This window comes from Neopelma chrysocephalum, unplaced genomic scaffold, assembly GCF_003984885.1.
Source record: "Neopelma chrysocephalum unplaced genomic scaffold, ASM398488v2 Primary Assembly neopelma1_97390, whole genome shotgun sequence".
Taxonomy (NCBI): domain Eukaryota; kingdom Metazoa; phylum Chordata; class Aves; order Passeriformes; family Pipridae; genus Neopelma; species Neopelma chrysocephalum.
This window is the reverse complement of record NW_020926031.1, coordinates 3,176,485-3,195,831: the sequence shown is the minus strand read 5'-3', so window position 1 is coordinate 3,195,831 and position 19,347 is coordinate 3,176,485. Positions and strand designations below refer to the sequence as shown.

Genomic DNA, 19,347 nt, shown 5'->3' with positions numbered 1-19,347 from the left:
ACTGCAAGCCAAAGAAGCTTTCCTTAGTACTTAAAATTGAATGTATAGTCAAAAGCTTTTTGTGAATCGTGGCAGTAGCCTTATTGTGAATGACAGCAATAGCCTTTTCCCAGTTTCCAATGTTTTGGTTTAATTACATCTGTCTTTATTAAATGCATCATGCTTTACTATCTCTAAATATATAAGGCATAAATCTCACACATTCTATTGTTTGTATGTTCTGTGGTGTAAATAGGTCTAGAAATGCTGCAGTGTTACTGCAAGGTACATCAATTCTACCACCTGGTAACTTTCATAACTAATTAAAAAAGACACAGACAATTTAGATGTTACATTTGCAGTGTCCTACTAGAGAAGCAGGGGAGGACATAAGGTTTCTTTATAAGATAATGAAATATAAGAATTTTTATTATAATTGTATTAATTTTTAGTATTATATGGTTATATAAGAAGTTTCTGAAATGCTCACAGAAACTTTACTGGGTCCTTGTTGAGATAAATAATCTTTACAACTGCCTCATTATGAACCATGCAACCCCATTTGTGTAGCTTCTCCTCTCTGGAAGGTTGTTTGGTATTTCTTAATTCATGGAAATGTCTTTAATACTAGCAATGAGATAAACGTGACTGTCTAAATAAATGGTGCTCAATATCCAGACAGATTTACCTTTGTAAACTATGTTTGGGAGAGATGCATAACTGTCAAATGACCTGCTGGACCATGTTTATTGATGGCATTATGCAGATATGTCTCTGCTTGTTGCTGAAAGGTTCACGGGGCTCTCATGAGACTACAGTATAAAGAAAACCATTGATGTACCGGCACAAAAAAAATCAAAGAATATTCCAATAACAATCACAACAAGGAGCAGCAGCTACCATAAGCAGAGTAACTAAAGAGAGCAATTGTAAACCTTGTTACTGAACAGGGAGACTGAAGGAAGAGTGAAAATAATAGGTTCTAGGGAATATAGGCATATTGATGTGAGGAAGTAGCTGCTGCCAGGATTTGTTACCAATTACTTTTCCCCATGCTGTATGGGAGAACCCTTTTGCTCTACTTAATTATTCAGCACTGTGATATTGCTCTTCCCAAGTTTCCTCAGAAAGGGCTTAGAAGAACAAACTCCTTCTAGAATATCTGTGTATACAGTAAATTAAACAAGCTGTCAGCTCTTGGTCTGATTTGAGAGATGTTGCTAAATAAATTATTTTTATTCAGGTTTTCATCTCCAATTAGGGACTAAAAAAAAGGAAAAGATAATAAGCAGCTATTCTGACCATATACATGAGAAATATTGTACATTGATGACAGCAAATGAAAAGTTTTGTGTCCTCTCTAAGTCTGCTTTATCTTACATGCCAAATACCATCATAAGCATATTATCATTTAATCAGCTTTTCAAAATTCTTGGTCATCTGGCCATCTTATGGATTTTATCATCTTTGATGTGAATAATTCAAGCATGCATACCTCAGAGTTGTCCCCTGAAAATGTTCTAGTAGTTCAAAGAATATAAATACCACAGAATCAATTAGATTGGAAAAGACCTCGGAGATTGAGCCCAATCTTTGACTGAACACCACCTGGTCAACCAGACCATGGTACTAAGTGTCAGGTCCAGTCTTTTTTAAACACCTCCAGGGACAGTGACTCCAGCACCTCCCTGGGCAGTCCTTTAATCACCCTTTCTGTGATGAAATTCCTCCTAATGTCCAAATTGAACCTTCCCTACCGCAGCTTGAAACTATAAAAGGAGATGTGGGAGAATTAGTTTTTTAAATCAGGAAAAACACTTTCCATAGGATTTTTAGGCATTGAGAGATTGTTAGGACAGGTATAAACAGCAAAGGGAATGCTTAGCATCCAAGAAATCCAGAATTTAAACAAAAGTAATGGTAATATCTGGACAAAAACAAATGTCAGAAGGATTAAAAAATTTCCATAAAATTGTTAATTGGAAAGTGCTAAAATAGTAAATCTTTAAAATGAAAAGGCTAAGAAAAAGTAATCATTGTGAAACAACTCTGTATGAGAGGCTGTTATTTATGTGAAATAAAAAAGTATCCAAGCAATCACTTCTCTGATTTTTATTGGTGGTACCTGAGAGATGCTTTCTCTGAAGGTTAGCAGACTGCAGCTGTGTATTAAAAGCACCTTTCACCATTCCTCACATGAAAGCTACATAAAATGGTCAAGTAACATTTTATAAAATATTTACAATGGAGTTCACTTGAAAGCAGGGCACTAAAAGACTGTCTGACAGTAATCAAGAAGGTGCAGTGAAAGCATATGTGAATGCCAAAATTCAGTCGATCTGAACTGTGCTTTCCAGAAATTGTGTGTTCCTGCACTTTTGTTCCCATAGAACCCCCTTTGAAGCTGGATCAGTACTCTGGCTTCAGGCTGAGGTACAAGACACTGTTTGAGGATGGTTGGGGATGCTGTTGTTGGCATCAACATCACAAGTGATGAAAGATGTCTACTTAAATGGCCATCAATATTTGTGTGCATCTCATTCTTAATCTTTGCCTTTGATAGTGTGCAAAACTGATCCACAGCAAGAACATGAAACTTTGTTCTGTATTCCTCTTGAGGGATGTGAAATACTCTGAACTCCAGGAGACTGTAATGAGATAGAAAAATTTCTGCAAGTTTCTGTGGTTTTAGGCCACTAATCATATGTGGTGTCATGACTCAGACAAGAGGATGCTTTTCCTTTGTCATAAATAAGAGATATGCTTTTTCTCTGCTGTATTTGCTCTCTCCCTGATGCATATTCTACTTTCTTTGGTGTCAAAAATATTATAATGTAATGTAGGAGAGTAGGATATTCACTCACCTGGGATATGGAAATACTGTTAATTTTAGAAGGTACACTTAATAAAATTGCATCATTGGCAGAGACTTTTTCATGATATTATACTGTGTTTATTAGAGAAAATCTCTTTGCATTATGTTCAAAGCCAGAAATTGATTTCCAAAGGAGCTGAGTGCCTAGGTTGCTTAGATATTTTGAAAATCCCACTAGGTCTCTGTTTGCAGCTTTTTGGCACCTAAATACTCTTAGAAATCTGGTTTAAGACTTATAACAGTAACACAGAGGAATAATAACTTGTTATTCATGCCAGAAGGATTTTCCTGGCACTGAGTGTATTGATGTTACACAGGGGAAAATTATATTTACATGTTTTAGAGCATTGAATTAATTATAACATAAAATAAAACTTTGTTTAACATATGTAAAGAATCTGTTCTCAAATGCATTATTCCTTGAAGGGCTTGAGATAAAGTGTTTTACCAAGACTAGGAAAGCTCTAAACAGGGAAATGACCAGTATTCAGTAGTTGATAAGAAGTCTGGAAAAAAGACATGGAACAACCAAAACAGATTGCTCAGCCTTAATGCTAGATCCATCACTATTAATTTTTTTTCTTTCTTGCTGCTATTCTTTTGCTTAAGCCTCTTAAAGTCTGCTTGTCCATTTTCCAGTTCCTATGAAAATATCTCATATAATTTCAAAATAACCTTGAAATGATTTATTTTGACAATTTTAATGTTATGAATTTGAAAGAGGAATAGATATATTGGCTTCTGGGTTATCCTTAGGCAAGGGAAGAAATGAATGGAGTCTAATCTATAGACTGCACTGTGTATATATTTTCTTCATGCCCTCAGGAAGACCCCAGAACTGAAAGCTCTATATTAATTTTTGATGGTTAGTTTCTATTTTGATGAAACATGTTTCTTTATATCTGCAATAATACAGTTGAAGCAGTAAGAGCTATAGGGCTTGGAAAATGTCAGTAATACTTTTATAATTTAATTTTAAACTCATGGCCATAATTGCAGGAAACAGGTTTTGACTCATTTTCCTGAAACTCAGGTTCTATATCCATCTGTGATAAAATGACTGAAAATAAAATTGATAGATCTGACTTAGGCAGGGATTTTTCCACCTTGCTTCCTGGACATGAGCAGTGAGAATTGTAAGATATAACATTTCTGACGTGTTCTGAAGGACTGGTAAAATCCAAATTCTCTGCTGCACTAAAAATAAAAATCAATCTTGACATGGGAAGGGGGATATTTACCACTGAAGTAGATTTGTGCTGAAATAGATGCACATGCTGTAAACCTGGTTGTTTGTGCTCACCTTGCTCTAACAGAAATTCGGGGACATACCTAACTGGATCCAACATAACGTTGGCAATAAACTTTAATGTAATCCTGTGGTGAGCAATACCCCATAACCTAGGCAAGGATGGTACATGGCCTCCATCATCTCCTCTGTAGCTGTTTTTAGGTCACTGGGTGCTTAAAAGCAAAAAGGTAGTTATGTTTCACTTCTGTAACTGCCACAGATAGGGCATTGCAGGGTAAAAGCAGAGAGCAATATTGGCAATGTGTGGCAAAGGTACATTTAAACACATCTCTAATGATTTTTCTTTTATTGCTTTAATAACAAAACAGAAAAGGACTTGGTTTATTGTAAATTTAATTTCAAAAGTTATTTTTTCTTTGCTCTCATAAGATTCCTTTTTAATCCAGTTAATTACACAGAAGTAGCTGGTGTATGGGCTATTCTACAACATATTTGTATACTGTTATTTGGTTGTATTCTAAAATATAGTTCCTGGCTAAAAATAGGCAAATTTTTTTCCTAGTAAATGGAATGTAATTTAGTGAATTAATGTGCTCTGTGATATGGAAAAGGGAGATTTGGAAAAGATTTGAAAATAGAAATTGATGGAACTGGATCATTAAAATAGCTGAAGACCTGGTTGATGTTTTGAGATAATTTTACTATGATCAATATTATTTGGATAAAGTCTTTATAGGCAATGGCTGTTTAAAGGAATGAAAGCATTTTTTGCACCTGTCTGGAGTATTTCTGTGAAAGATGTCCCAGCTGGTAGAGATCAAGTGATGTTTCTGCTTGTGTAGCACCTGTTTTTGATTTCAGAAGGAAGACAAGAAAATTACTTCAATGGGTGGTGACATTAAATACAGCTGCTGCCTGGCAGAAGCTGTGTTATCTCCATTTTACCCAAGTGAAAGCACTTCTACCTTTGCATCATGGATAAAATCAAAGCTTCAGGTGTAATCTCCCATAGGAAGAGACAGAAGGGGTTACATTCCCCAAAAGTTTCCTGCAGTTATGAAATAAAATTTACTAAGTTTGTAATTTTTATTATGCAAAGGAAGATGGGGATAACCAGAAGGATGTTTTTGACAGAGCTGGCAAGAAGAAAAGGTTTCAGAGTAGAAAGTGAACTAAGGTAGGAAAATGTTTGTGTGTTTTGAAATAACAATGCTGTTTGGAGCATTCTAATTTAATAAATGCAGTCATACAAGTGACTGTAATTGAAATATTTGCCTTTGTATTTGGTGGATATGCTTTGCTCTTCCCACTATAAAGATGCTTTAGGATTTCAATGGCTGTTCCTAGTGTGTGGTTCATTTCTGTTGTCTTCTGAGCAGAGAGCAGGGAGAGCACAAACCTTAGCAAAATTTCTGATTTTTCGCTTTTAAAATCTGTGGTTCTAATTTGTCTTAAGTCTGTCAATTTTAATGCTTCTGCATATGAACCACGTCTTAAGCTCATCTAAATCAGCCATTGTTTATGTCTCCCTTGAAATCAGGTTAAAATTAATCTAAACTTCATGGTCAATTTCTAAAACAAAACAAAAAAAATTAAATATACAGGAATGGAAAATGTGATGGGTTGAGGTGGGTATTTCTTTACATCATTGACTGGTATTATAGTATTTAATCTTTTTGTAGTACCCTGACGTGAGTCTCAAAGTTACTAGCTTACACTTTGGTACAATCTGGAAGAGCACTGGAGAAAAAAAGCTTAGGAGTAAAATATGTCAGATGGGGCATTTTAGAGTGAAAATATACTCCAGCTGCAGAATTGTCTGGTGGTGTTTCAATAAGCCAAGTCATTCTGAAGGAAGCCTTCATCCAAACAGAGCTTTACACGAGTGCTAGTTATATCATTATACAGTTTTCCAAAAGCTACATTACTATGTAGCTGAAGGAAAACCAAATATTGATCATGTATCTGTATAAAGATAGTATACCACTGGATCCTCCCTATAAAAGCTGATTTCCACTGATTTTTTCAATCCCATCAACTTTGAAAGCCTGAGAAAGAAGGGAGGATAAAATAATTTGTAAAGCAAGATTCAAGTAGGTATTGAACAGAAGCAGGCAATTAGCATCTGATACAAAACTAATTGGATTCTTGGGGAAAAAAATAAAGTGTGCTGTTCTGAATCCCACATTAACAATCTGTTGAGGACTGAACAGAGGCTTTATCTGAGCTGCTTTGACACACAGATATTTATTGTCAATATTTCAGACTACTGTAAGTTGCATGAGCAGGTGTTATATTTAATTTCAGTTTAGCTGCTACTGGATAAAACAGAACTATTTAACTGTTGATTTTTGGTTTTGAAAATGCCAGAGGAAATGCTAAATTTGTTATGTTCTGTGCCAAGAAAAAAGCACAGCTGTACAGGTACCAGAGGAAACTGGTGCACAGCATCTAAACTGCTGCTGTGAGGATAGTGATGGCAAAGTTCCCAGATCTGCAGCTTGCTACAAATACATTACATATGAATATTTTATATGAAGTGAAATAAACCACAGGAAGCAGAAGTTCTATGTCTCTAACTGTTGTTTTTTTTTTTTTTACTCAAGTAAAGATGTGACAGTTTAATTAAAGTAGGACTTAGCAGAGTTAAATAATAATAAACCAAGCAGTATTTAATGGAGATTCACTTTATTTACATTTGGAATCTTTTAGAATAAAATAAATTGGGATTTATTCTTTTTCAATGGACTCTGCTATTCATGTTCCACTATGTGGAGAGAAAAATCTGTGCTATATCATGACAGTTTTCATGTTTCTGAAGTATAGTACATTCAGTACCTTTCTTATATTTCCGAAAAATAGTATGTTTATTGCATCAAAGAGTTATTTGATAACAGTTTTCTGTGGAGTGATTCCAGTACTTTTCATTTTGCTTTCATGACTTGATGAATTCAGTGATTATTTGTTCGAACAAGGGTCACAGGGATAGGCCAGGGGCTTTTATTGGTCTTCTGGAAAGTGCTTTGCTTTGAAAGGTTGTGCAGTCTGCCTTTCACAGCACACATAATTTTTGAAGTCCATGCTAACCAGCTGTCTCTACCAGTGGTGTCCTGTCTGCTTGGACAGGTTGATGGCTTAACTTCTCCAGGTGTTACAGAGGGGTTGCAAAGCAATCTGTCAGCTCTGTTTGAAATTTATTGTATATGCACAAGGTTGTCACCAACATGGGCTAGCAGGAGGCCACAGAGGCTTGCAAATGGAGGTGGCTGCCATCAAAATAGTTTATGTTACAATTCTAACTTTACTTCTGTAAAAATAGCGTCCAGTAGTGACACTGTCTGTCTGTACCTTTCCCCCAAGAAGTTTAGGAATCTGTTGAATGATAGAAGTTAATGTTGACATATACTTCAGAGATACTGATGTCCTACAAATTCCTTGAAAATGAAGAATTTTCTACATTATCTCTGCTGGTTTTCTGTGTGGCAGCACCCTCATGGGATGTGTGGGGCGAGGGAACATTCAGAATCATTCAAAATTTCCTGTCAAGTTAGTAGTTTTCTAAAATTGCTGAGAAATATCAGCAGGCCAGATAGAAGATTACAGATCATGCCAAGTATGTATGTAATCTTTTTCTGAAACATAATTTTGTCCCTGTCCATTATTTTCCTGTGACAGGTACAGAAGTGTGTCTTTTTAATCATGTGATCCTTTCCAGTGTTATTCTAGTACACCAACCCATATTTACTTCAATAACCTTTGTGCTACCATACTTTTAGGCAATGTACACCATATAGTCTATTGAACAACAACTGAAGTTGCAAATTTTATATTTACTGAACTATCAGTTTTGTAAGAGACTTGGCAGCAAGGAAGTGATGTTTAGATGGAGCATGTTATTCATAAGATTTAATTCATGAACATTTGACAGTGCCATATATAAAGGGCTTCATGTAAGTACAGAAAACTTAAATATTCAAAAATATATTACTAGCTTTAAAGCTTTAAATAATTACCAGTAACAATCTTAATATTGCAAAGCTTTCACTCATTAATGAGAAGTGTTGGGGAGGGGCTGTCAGGTATCATCTAGCAGCCTTTTCATTATGGTACTGCTTGTGCAAGCTAAACATTTTCAGAGTTACAAAGGATGTGTATTAGGATAGTGCCTTATGGAAGGTAAATGATGCTGAAAGAAAGAAAATGTTGCACTTACAGGAGCTGTCAGACTATAGTCTTTCCTCAAAACAGAGTCAGTGACTGGAATAGATTTATGGTGATATGAAAACATAACTGCTTCCCACATCCTAACATACAACATATACTACAATTTTCAGGAAGTAGATGGTAAGTAAATATGGAAATAACAGCTCTGTATCTGTGTACAGTGGGATTCAGAAAAAAAAAAGAAATATTTTTGTGTGCTTCCTGACAGTGACTCTGTCACTCATATTGTGGCTGAGAACAACTCTTACTTGGAGGTGCTGGACTGGCTGAAAGGACAGGCTGTGCATGACAGCTCCAGGTTTGAACTACTGGATATCTCCTGGTTTACAGCCTGCATGGAAGCAGGAAGACCAGTTGATTCCGAAATGAAGTATCGTCTCATGGTAAGACAGATCCTGCAGTGTGAATACAGTAACATTCAAAATGAACTGCTGTAATTTTCTTTTTTAATTTAACCTAAACCATATATACTTGTGATATAATTTCTGAATTTTTTTGAATTTGAACTTTTTTCCCTGAAGTTTACATGAGCAATTCACACAGTTTTAAGAGATTGAAAACATCTTCCATACCTTCTCTATCAGTGTCTGGTAATGTGAAGTTACTATGTCAGCATGTGTTACAAACTGGTAATACACAATCACAGAATGGTTTGGGCTGAAAGATCATCTAACTCCCACTGCCTTGCCATGGGCAGGGTCATCTTCCATTAGACTAGGTCACTTAAAGTCCCACCCAACCTGGCCTTGAACACTTCCAGGGATGGGGCATCCACAACTTCTCTGGGGAACTTTTTACACTATCTCACCACTGTCACATAAAGAATTCCTTCTTTATATCTAATTCAAATCTCTCCTCTGTCAGTTTAAAGCCATTACCCCTTGTCCTGTCACTACATGCCCTTGTCAAAATTCTCTCTCCAGCTCTCTTGTAACACCTTTTAGGTACTGGAAGGCTGCTGTTCAGTCTTTCCAGAGCCTGAAGAGGCTGAACAACCCCAACTTTCTCAGCCTGTAAATGTTATCATAAAACATGCACCATTCTTGTATTAAAAAAGAAAAAGAGTGCTATTAAAGGCAAAATATCCATCAATGAGTCTCTTGTTGCGGTTTTGGTACTTGTGGTATTTGTTCAAATACTTCAATATTATGGTAGATATCCCACTGAGAGAAATGTATTTTGAGAGAAATGTATTTTAATGGGCTTTTGATGGAATACTTTGCCTCCTCAAAACAATGCAAAAGTACTAAAACTTTTGCTGTTGTGAGATGATCAGCTGACAGCTGGGTCCTTGAAGGACCTGTGAAATGAAGGCTGCTGTAGTCTGTGGACATGCATTTACAAACTTGGCACCATCAAATAAAATTGTGCTAAGAGAAAGGAAGTTTTATTACATTGGTGATTTGATGAATGGTGTTTGACCTTGGAGCAATGGATGATAAGTTTTCCTCTGATCTATATCTGACAAAATCATCCCTAATTTCTTGGATTGGAGCATAGTGAGAACCAGTGGTATTCAATACCCCCAGTACAAACAGTAAATGATGAGGGTTTGGTAGGGATGCCTGGGCATGCTGTGCCCAGCACGGTGACAGCACGTCCCACTCGGCCATGAAATAGACCATGTGTGGCAGCAGGATGAACCTGTGCCCTTGTTCTGCACACACTTGAGCCTCACAGTGATGGACTTGCACTGGTGAAGAAATTAATTTACATGGCAAGAGAGCTACAAGTCTGATCTAAAGCTCTGTGAAGCAAAATGAGGGATTCCTGCTGATTTCTGAGGATCTGGATTAGGGTCTGTGTGAACTGTGACCCCACTGCAAAATGGTGACTGCAAACACTGGAACCGTGGCAGGATCTGCAGCGTGTGCTTCCTGTGAGGCAGAGAATGCCTGAATATTCAACAGCAATATTGCACTGTTGGCTGCTTCTTCATCCTGATGTTTAGATTAGGAAGGATGATTCCTAAATGCCACCCTTCCCCAAGAAAAACTGTAGCTCCTGATTATCTTTTTCAGTCATCTTTCATTTTCATTGCCAGAAATTATTTTCCAGGTTTTTACATAAAAGAATTACTGTTTAATAACACTGTGGGTTGGAGTGTGTGTGGGGGGGAGTGAATACACCAGATGCAGCTGTCACTCTCAGACTCAGCATGATTCCATGACAGAATATGTGTTTATATTTGAAATCCTTCCAATGAAATATTTTTGCAGTATGTTTATAATATTTTCAGTGAATGTGCTGTAGGGAGAATAGACTAAAGAAATTAATATAAAAAGAAAAAAAAAGGAAGCCTTGTAATTACTGCATTATGTTATCTCACAGGCCATAAAAATATAAATTCAGGAAATGTCTTTTCATAATTTTTTTTTTTTTCAAAGGAAGAAATGTCTTCGTCATTCTCAAAAATTCCTCAATGTGCTTTTTTTTTGTTTTTTTGTTTTTTTTTAATTAATGAGAAGTTTGCTGCCTTAGTTTTCTTTTTATATAAAAGTCCTTTTGGAGTACTCCTGAAACATAAACTTCTGGAAAAGGTACTAGAACTATCAGAAGATGATTATTATACTTTGAGACTGGCTCTGCAAGTAAGAGCTTCTCTTTTTATTGCAACATAAAGATTTCATGCTAATAAATGTAGAATACAATACAGAAGCCAGTGACAGCTATACCATTAACTTTAAAGCTTATAGTTGAGACCAGTCCTAATTATATATTTGCTTTAAAGTAATAAACATTTTTGTAAAGCAAAGAAGGAAAAAAACCAGAAAGATTCTGGAAGTGCAGCAAATTTAAAAAAAATTTTATTGCTGCAGAGTCACCATGCTAGTTTTTTTTTTTCTTCCTTGAGAAACGAGGAAGGTGTGAACTAAAGGTTAATTTTCTTTTTAAGTACTAGACTGAACTCATACATAATGCAATTTAATTGGAGTTTCACTGAAGACAAATTTGGTCCATTATGTCAGACTTGTAAAATGTGAAATGAAAGTGAATTAACAAACCTTGAACTTGGGCTACATCATGAAGGTTTTGAGGTAAAAGGAATGGATTGCAGTGGGGGGATGTTTTGGGTGAAATCTCATCCATATATAGTTAGTGGTAAAATTCCCATTAATATCAATAGCAGTAAGATTTCATCTTTCAGATCTTAAAGAAGCCTATTTGGAAGGTCATTCTTCATTCAGAACATTTGTTTTAATGCATTACTGGAAAGAAATGCCCTTCTCCGTGCAAAACAAGGGGAATAAAGTCAGAGTTACAGACCATTAGCTAACATACTAATTGCAATTGTCATTAAAGTACATCTTTCTGTGGTTGCGAATGATCCGAGAGATGCTCTGATGTTAATGATTTATAGAGTATAAAAGACTGGTTGACCAGATCTAAGATGGTCTGAATTATTATTGATTCATTTGATAACAGTTGACTTCTATAGTTAATAGCCGTCATTTATTTTAATAGTTTTTGGAAATGTGGTAGCTGAACATCCGCTTTAAAGGGAATTCATAATATTTCTCTGGCAAATGTATGTCTTTGTCCAGAGGCACCTTTACCACCACAAGCAGATGGGTCTTCTTGCCAATAGCAGGACATGGACGTTTAGATGTATACAAAGGCATCCCCATGTGCTAGAAAGTACAGCTGGGTAATGGAAAAGAAAGAGGCAGAGGGGAAGCTTTCAGAGGGACAAAAAGAAAGGAAGAGAACCATAATGGGCTTGGCACATTCAGCAGCCTTAAGAACTGTGCTGTGACTCCAACAACAAAAGTTTGTAGTTATTTAGTTTGTGTGTACTTTTAGTTGGTTTTTTGTTTGTTGTTTTTCTTTTGTTGTTGTTGTTTTGGTTGGGTTTGGTTTTTTGTTTGTTTTGCTTTTTTGTTTTGTTTTTTTTTCTCCTAGAAAGCAAAAGAGATTTATTTCTTTGAACAAAGGATTTTCCTCCACATTAGGAAAAGGAAGTGCCATCTTTTGATCCCTTGCCTTATCGTGTGTCAGGCGACTCGTATTTAACATTTTCTGAAGCCTTTCACTCTGTTTTCTTCTGAAAGAGGCTGCAACTAATGGAAGAGATCCTTCATACTGCCAGTCAGAGTTTCCCAGAAAATAAAACGAAACTTATAAACTGGCTGCCACCTCTTCATAAAATGCTGGGTATCAGCGGACTTTATTATTTGATCAATGCTGTCTGGACTTCACAAAGCTGCGAGCTGGTTGTATCTGTGCATCTTATTCACTGCTGCTTCATTTTCTCTCTGTTATTTCCCTGTGTCATTATACTTCTTTGTGCGTAAAAAAAATAATTTGACAAAGGGCAAAGTAGTCCTCCACAAGATTAATTCTGTAATGAAGTCTCTCTGCTGTACAAACCAATGTTAGTGGTACAGGCTGATTTTTCTGCTTATGCCATGAGTAAAATGTCACTGTGAAGGAGTAGCAAGTGACATTCACCGTTACTGCAGCCTGGATATGGGGTACAAACTTGGACTAACTCTAGTGATTAAGTAGCCCATATTTGGAAATTTTTCAATGGTTGCCCCTGTGCAGTGTACCATAATTTCATTTTCATGTAGTAATCTGCAAAAAAAAAAAAAAAAGGAATTTTAATGCTTATATTTTTCTCATCCCTGTAGTTGTTTCTTCTCAGTACTAGAAATTATTTTTGATGTAGTGAGTTTTCAGGATTCCCCACACTGTTCTACACTGTAATTGCTATTGATGGAACTTTAGGTTTGTCCCATAATCTGTACAAACAATTTTTTCCCATCTGGTTTTCCCACCAAAAAGCGATATCAATCCTGCTCATGTTCTACTGCTGATAGATCATCTCTATAGTTCTCATGCAGGCATCATAACATTCCCTAAAAATCAGACTATAGTACTTACTGTTTGATAGATGTTTTTGCTGTTTTCTCTCCAAAGTTTCTTCTGTTATATGTAATCAAGTCCCTCTAGTTAAACACAAAACTCTTACTGATTAAAAAGAATGCTCAAATATCTTTGCCAAGGCAGGAAGAAGATCTTTATGCCCAGTCTGTCACCCTCTTAAATGCATACATTTTCTGCATTAATTTTGCTTTCATCCACAATGTCAGGTAATGCTGCATGTAGGTCTCTGTGCTTTGTATGTCTGTGTCCTAATGAAGACAGCAACTTATTATGTATTCTATTCAGTAACATTCTGTTTGTTCACTGTCTTTGCAGCTGACACTATATTTTCAAGCAGTATATTAGCACTTATCAATCATAGTTTATGTGATTTAAAATCAATTGAAAAATATAATTCACGAACACGTGCAAAAGTGGATGAGTTGTGTTGTTGATCCTGACTGAAACCCATTTTGGTTATTCCCAAGAGTGGTCTTACACCTAAAATGGCTTTCTTCCTTTCATTGTATATTATGAAAACTACCATATAATTCACTGCTCCTTCAGTTGTGCAATGCATTTTGTGTGTGTGTGAATGCTGATATTTAACTACTCTGTATCAAATACAAAGGCAATTTAGCATGAAATTATGTGCGTGGGTGTGGTTGTGAAGGCACATGTTTCTGGGTTTGCTAGCCTTTTGCCTGTGTCTTTGAATACAGGGGAGAAAGGGCTCATCATACCATAATTGGGGCAAAAATTTCTTCTATGTGTTTGTGATTTTTTTATCGTTGTTGTTGAACCCTTTCCCTGTGGCTTTGGATAATGCACTGCAATATGTTTTTGACAGATCTGCCCAAAGTTTTCAGACAAAATGACAAATAGCAAAAAATACACAGAAATGCTGAGGAACCATGTGTTTCTGAAGTATTTCAGATTTGGCACATTTAATGAAAGCTAAGGAATTGGGTACATAAAGCAGCAGAAAAATCAGTGCAAAATTGTCTTTTTCCTGGTCCTCACTGGTCAGGACACTCACATATTGAGGACTCATGCTCAGGACTCTTTTGCCAGTGGGGATGTGTCTCTGTATCCTGTCTTTCAGGAGAATTCCCTTTCCATCCTTCAAAGGTGGGTTGCCTGGTGATTAGGTAATGCCTGTTAGAGATCTGGCATCTGGCTCTTTTTCCTTGATTCAGCGAACATCTAAAAATGATGTCTGAATTGGATCAGCATGTATGGGAATTGACTGAGTGAAAAACCACATTGTAAAGTGAACACTCTGTTGAATAAGAAAAGGATGGACATTACTCTTCTGTAGCTGTTTATAAATGTTTCCTTCACTCTAAAATGACCCCAAAATAGAACATTTATCTTAGTGAATTAAATCCAAATAAAAAAGTTTTCTATCATTTTACCTGCAAGAGGGGAGAAAACCCTATTTTCAAGTCATACAAATATTTTTCATCCACCACTGAATTTAGCTACAGACTGAAAAAGTCAGTTATTTGAGAATTTATCTTTTTTTAATTTTTTTTTCCTCTTTGGTCTAATATTCCCGATCTTATATTGAATAATCTAATGTTTTCTAGGAAAATTTTCTGTTCTTTTGAGCTTATCTGCTCAGTCTTACTGCAATAGTAGGAGTAGTAGAGACACGCACCACTTAGATGGGCTTTTATTTTTTTTTAAATGGCAGTGTGGTTGAAAACTCTCTGTAAGAACTTACTGCAGAAAATCAAAAATCCCAGTAACCACCAGATAAACTGGTACTGTCAGTGTAGGCAATGTGAAATCAAATGTTTTTCCTAGGAGGATGGTAGGAGCATTATTATTCTCTTGCCTTCTCTTTAAAAGTACATATTTTGGGCCCATGAAATGTATTTTTTGTATTTTTTAGCTATTTGACAGGTGTGTCATCAATCCTTCTTTTTTCTTTTTAGGAGCAATGTCAATCTCCTTTGAATACACCTGAATCAGAAGTGCCATCATTTATTGCAAGAAAAGTGTCTCAGTATTCGTGCCAGAGGAAGACAACTTTAAATAACTACAACAAGAAATTCACGGTAATACTAATTCCATCCATGAAATAAAAACTAGTATAAGTAAAATAATTAATATAGTACTTGCATCAGTATTTTCTATGATGCCCTCAGCAAATTTGTTAGTAAACAGGCAGCACAATAACAATTAAAAAAAGTTATAAATCTGCCATTCTTAAATTAAAATTGAGTGCAATCTTAATTGCATCCTCTAAGTACTGCTGAAAGCTTAACACAGTGGATCTTTAAATACACTAATAGCTTGTAAACACATGAATTTTTAAAATAAATGATAGAACAGTAATCTGAAAATTTCTTTTAGCCTTTCATCACAGTCTTATTTGACAAGTTAAAAGTGATGATAAACAAAAGCTTGGTTTAGGTCAGTCCAGGGTACTTCACAATTGCTGTGCTGTCTTCCAGTTTGTTCAGGTGTTTGCTTCAAAGTATGATTCTAAATTTTAGATTTTCAGTTCTGTAGTTCTGAAAACAGATTGCACATTAATTACTTTAACATGACAAAACCCCCTCTTGAATTGTCTAGTTAAATAAAAATCTTGGAGACTGTCTTATATCCTGGTTAATGCTCATAACATTACACATTTTAGCGGGTATGAAGAGCCTGAGTCCTCTGGTCTAAATTCCACTTAAGTTTTATTGTACCTAATATCTCCTCTTGGCTGGCTCCAGGTACTCAGTGACCACTAAGCAATAGGAAACATTTGTCAGAAACTCTAATGTAGTGTAGTCTGAATACATCTGGCATATTCGTATGCATATGTTTTGATTATAACATTAAACGCTCATTTTTTCTAAAGCTTTATTATTCGTTTTTTTATTATTTATAATTTTTATGATTCTGCTATGTGTCTGACTATAAATACACAAATCTTTCAAGTAAATATTATTTGTAAGATCCATATGAAAAGAATAGCAATGGATACCAGTTATTTGTGAATAAAAAACATATACAAGGTAAATACTAAAACCTCTGAGAATTCAGAACTAAAGATAAACCTACAAGCAACTCCACAATTACCTGAGAATGTACAGTTAAAAACTAAACAACTTAAAATTTGCCTTGTAGTGATACTTTGAAAGAATCATCAATTATATCAATTATATAGTATTGTTTATGGTACTCAAATATGTTAAACTGTTTGCTTATTTAATAAAAGTCCCTTTTTGAGCAACATGATTGAGGTTTTGACCCTGTTTTGAGCCTGAGGTTGGACTAGAGACGTCTTGAGATCCCTTCCAACCCCAGTGATTCTAACATTCCCCAAACTGCTTCTTTTGAATGGCTGTTGTGCCTCACCTCCTGTTAGAAAAACAAGTTTGCGAATGTTACCATTTAACCTCTTCAAAGCAGTCATTCTTTTTCACTATTTACAAAAATCAAATACAAGCTTCTGTAGGGGAAAATGTCAGACCAAACATTGTAGGACTGAAAGATGATGTAAAATACTAGCCTTCTTGGAGAAAAAGGAATTAAGTGTCTTAGTTCTACACTTCCTGAAAACGGTGGAATGTGGGAGTCTGGCTCTTTATTGAATTTTCTGTATTACAACATTTTGTCAGACATTCTGAAGGTAAAAAAATTAAAAGTAATTAGGATGGTTAATGGCAAAGTAAAATGGTTGCCCTAGAACGCACAAAATTGTTGTTGATTTTTAATTATCATTAACATTTTGAGCACATGCATTTTGAATGGTTTCTGTTACACATGTGTTTCACAGAGGCAATCCCTAAATTACTTCTAGGTTTATCATTGCAGCAGTCTTAATGTCAGAGTACAACTTGGATTTTATAAATTAATTTAGCTGAACACATTAGAAGCAGGGCTGTTTGATGACTGGAGCACTGAGACTCCCTTCTGTTTTCCTATATATCAAACATTTCTGGGTAGAAATTAGGTTTTGTAGCAATAAAGGTGTCAGTTTTTCATCTTCATACTTTGACAGCAATCATTCTGAGTTCATGCTGAATTTTATTTCTAGAGGTGCAACTTGCTAATGTCTGTGAGTCTGCCTAACATCTGCATCTTGAGAGTTGTAGTGGAACTCCTTAGGGCTGTTGCTCTTGTCCCTCACAACCAAAGCTTGCAATGACAACTGAAGGACTTGGGTGTTTATGGACTGCCAGTGCTGGCCCATTCCCTGCAGGCCTGCCAGTTAGTCTGCCTAATGTCATAGGAGCCTGATTTTTAGATTGCTGTTGTTTTGTTGGTCTTATATTAAACTTGTAATTCACGTTCTCAAATAAAAGTGTTCCAACAGATTTTCAGTGCAAGCACTTAGCAAATGCACTGAAGCATTGGCATAATTCACTTGTGCATGCTGTGGGCAGCCAACCATTAAATGACAGATTTTCCCTGGCTCAATACCATACATCCTGAAAATTGGGTCCTAACCATCTTGATATGTGTTGATGGTAGTATTTTATTATAACAACTTTATTTCATGAGCCAGGGTTGTTCCCTTTTCTTACAGATTTTCTGTTTTCTTTTGTTAGCTTGACAAAATTGCTTTCTGATCTTGACTGTAATAGGGGTACAAAGCTATTATTTGTTATGCATTCTTGGATGAGCTCTTAGATTCTTCTTTTTGCTAGACTTTGCCCTGATATGCTGTATCAAATTCCTCTTTCTAATAAGTAGTAGTTGTGTTTGAGAAAGTGGAGTTGTTACATTGGAACAGTCACTAATAGGCAATGACATGCGTACAAGGATTTGGATGTGCTTATTTCTTGGAAGAGGCACTTTTGGGGACTTGATTTCTGTAGAAATTGATAATTAGTGATAATTTTAGTCTGGAGTCCTGCATATGTTTCCCCATGAAAAACCACTTATTAAAACAAAATAGCAGAGATTTGGTGAGAGCTCGTGAGGAAAATGTGGTGGATTAATACACTAGATGCAATGTCTATGTTCAACTGTCTCATGTTTCCTTTCTGTTGTAATAGCCAGAAAATAACTTGCAGAAAGTTGCAACAAACTGGTTTTATATCATGGAAGAAGTTAAGAAGGGTTGGCAAAAACTGTGCAGATGTCAAGATTTCGTTATTATCTTCAGTATGGGGCAAATCCTAACCGGATTATTTTTTTATGGGCTGTTGAGTGGTAAGGCTTGTTGTGTGAGGAACAGAATAAGTATGGCAAATTGTGTGCCAAGAAGGAGACAGCGGCATTGTGTGTCAGCACGGAGTGGAAACCCAACTGCTTCAGACTTGGGCTTCGTGCAGTCTTTGGGTCACTGTGCATCACGTGCTGTGGCCTCATGGTGTGTAGGATGAGAACCACTACCACAGGCTTTATTGATTTGGGTGTTCCAGGAATGCACCTGAATGCATAAACCTGACTCCACAGGTGAACTGTAGCTGTTCAGACGGGTAAAGCTGCAAAGCAAAAGAGCAAATCCTTTCAGTGGAGTCTGTACCTTAGCATGTTTCCTTTATGTTTGTCTTAAACATTAATGTTATTATGGAATATAATATTACAATATTATGCTCTAGCTCATTTGGAGCTAGCCTCCCTCTCCCACTGAAAATTTACACTTGGGGGCTGCATTGTGTTTTCTTGTGCTAAAATGAAAGGAGTCATTCTACTGTGCCTGAGAGGGGTTGCTGGATTTGAATATTAATACCAGACTGCAATAAAATTCAGAAAGACATTCTTTGTGAGGAAAATACAATTTAATTCTTACAGAAGAAACTAATTAAGTCAGAGGCAAATGGTTCTGTGATTCTGAGGCTTATTGCTAATGCTACTGAATGTTACTTTGCTTTGGCTGTTACTCACGGTAATGAGAATGCGGATGTTTAGCATGGGAAAGACGCCTGGCTTCTTTTCCACTCTGTCAGACAAAAAGTATTCCTTTTAAATTTTTTTTCTTTTCTATCTACAGAAACATGTATCAGTTATGCCAGTGGCTCAAGCAATTATTATTATTCCATTTTAAAACAGACCTCAGAAGAACCTCAACTTTAGTTTTATAATGAACTTGGGAGCTGTACAGTAGAAAACCACTAACTGAACGGATACTTTTAATAACATATAGTGTCTTACTGACATAGCTTACTTCAGTAAAAATTCTCCAGGCTGCACC

General features: G+C 36.0%; 1 protein-coding gene across 2 annotated transcripts in view; it reads left to right on the top strand.

Moving 5' to 3' along the window:
- Positions 1–5,080: 5,080 nt before the first annotated feature.
- DNTT (DNA nucleotidylexotransferase) overlaps positions 5,081–19,347 on the top strand; it is an 87,586-nt gene continuing 73,319 nt past the window's right edge. For both annotated transcript variants that reach the window (XM_027672088.1, XM_027672087.1), the window contains exons 1-3: positions 5,081–5,283; positions 8,539–8,713; positions 15,143–15,265. In XM_027672088.1, coding sequence (XP_027527889.1) covers positions 5,081–5,283; positions 8,539–8,713; positions 15,143–15,265 — 501 coding nt within the window. The remainder of the gene's footprint in view (positions 5,284–8,538; positions 8,714–15,142; positions 15,266–19,347) is intronic.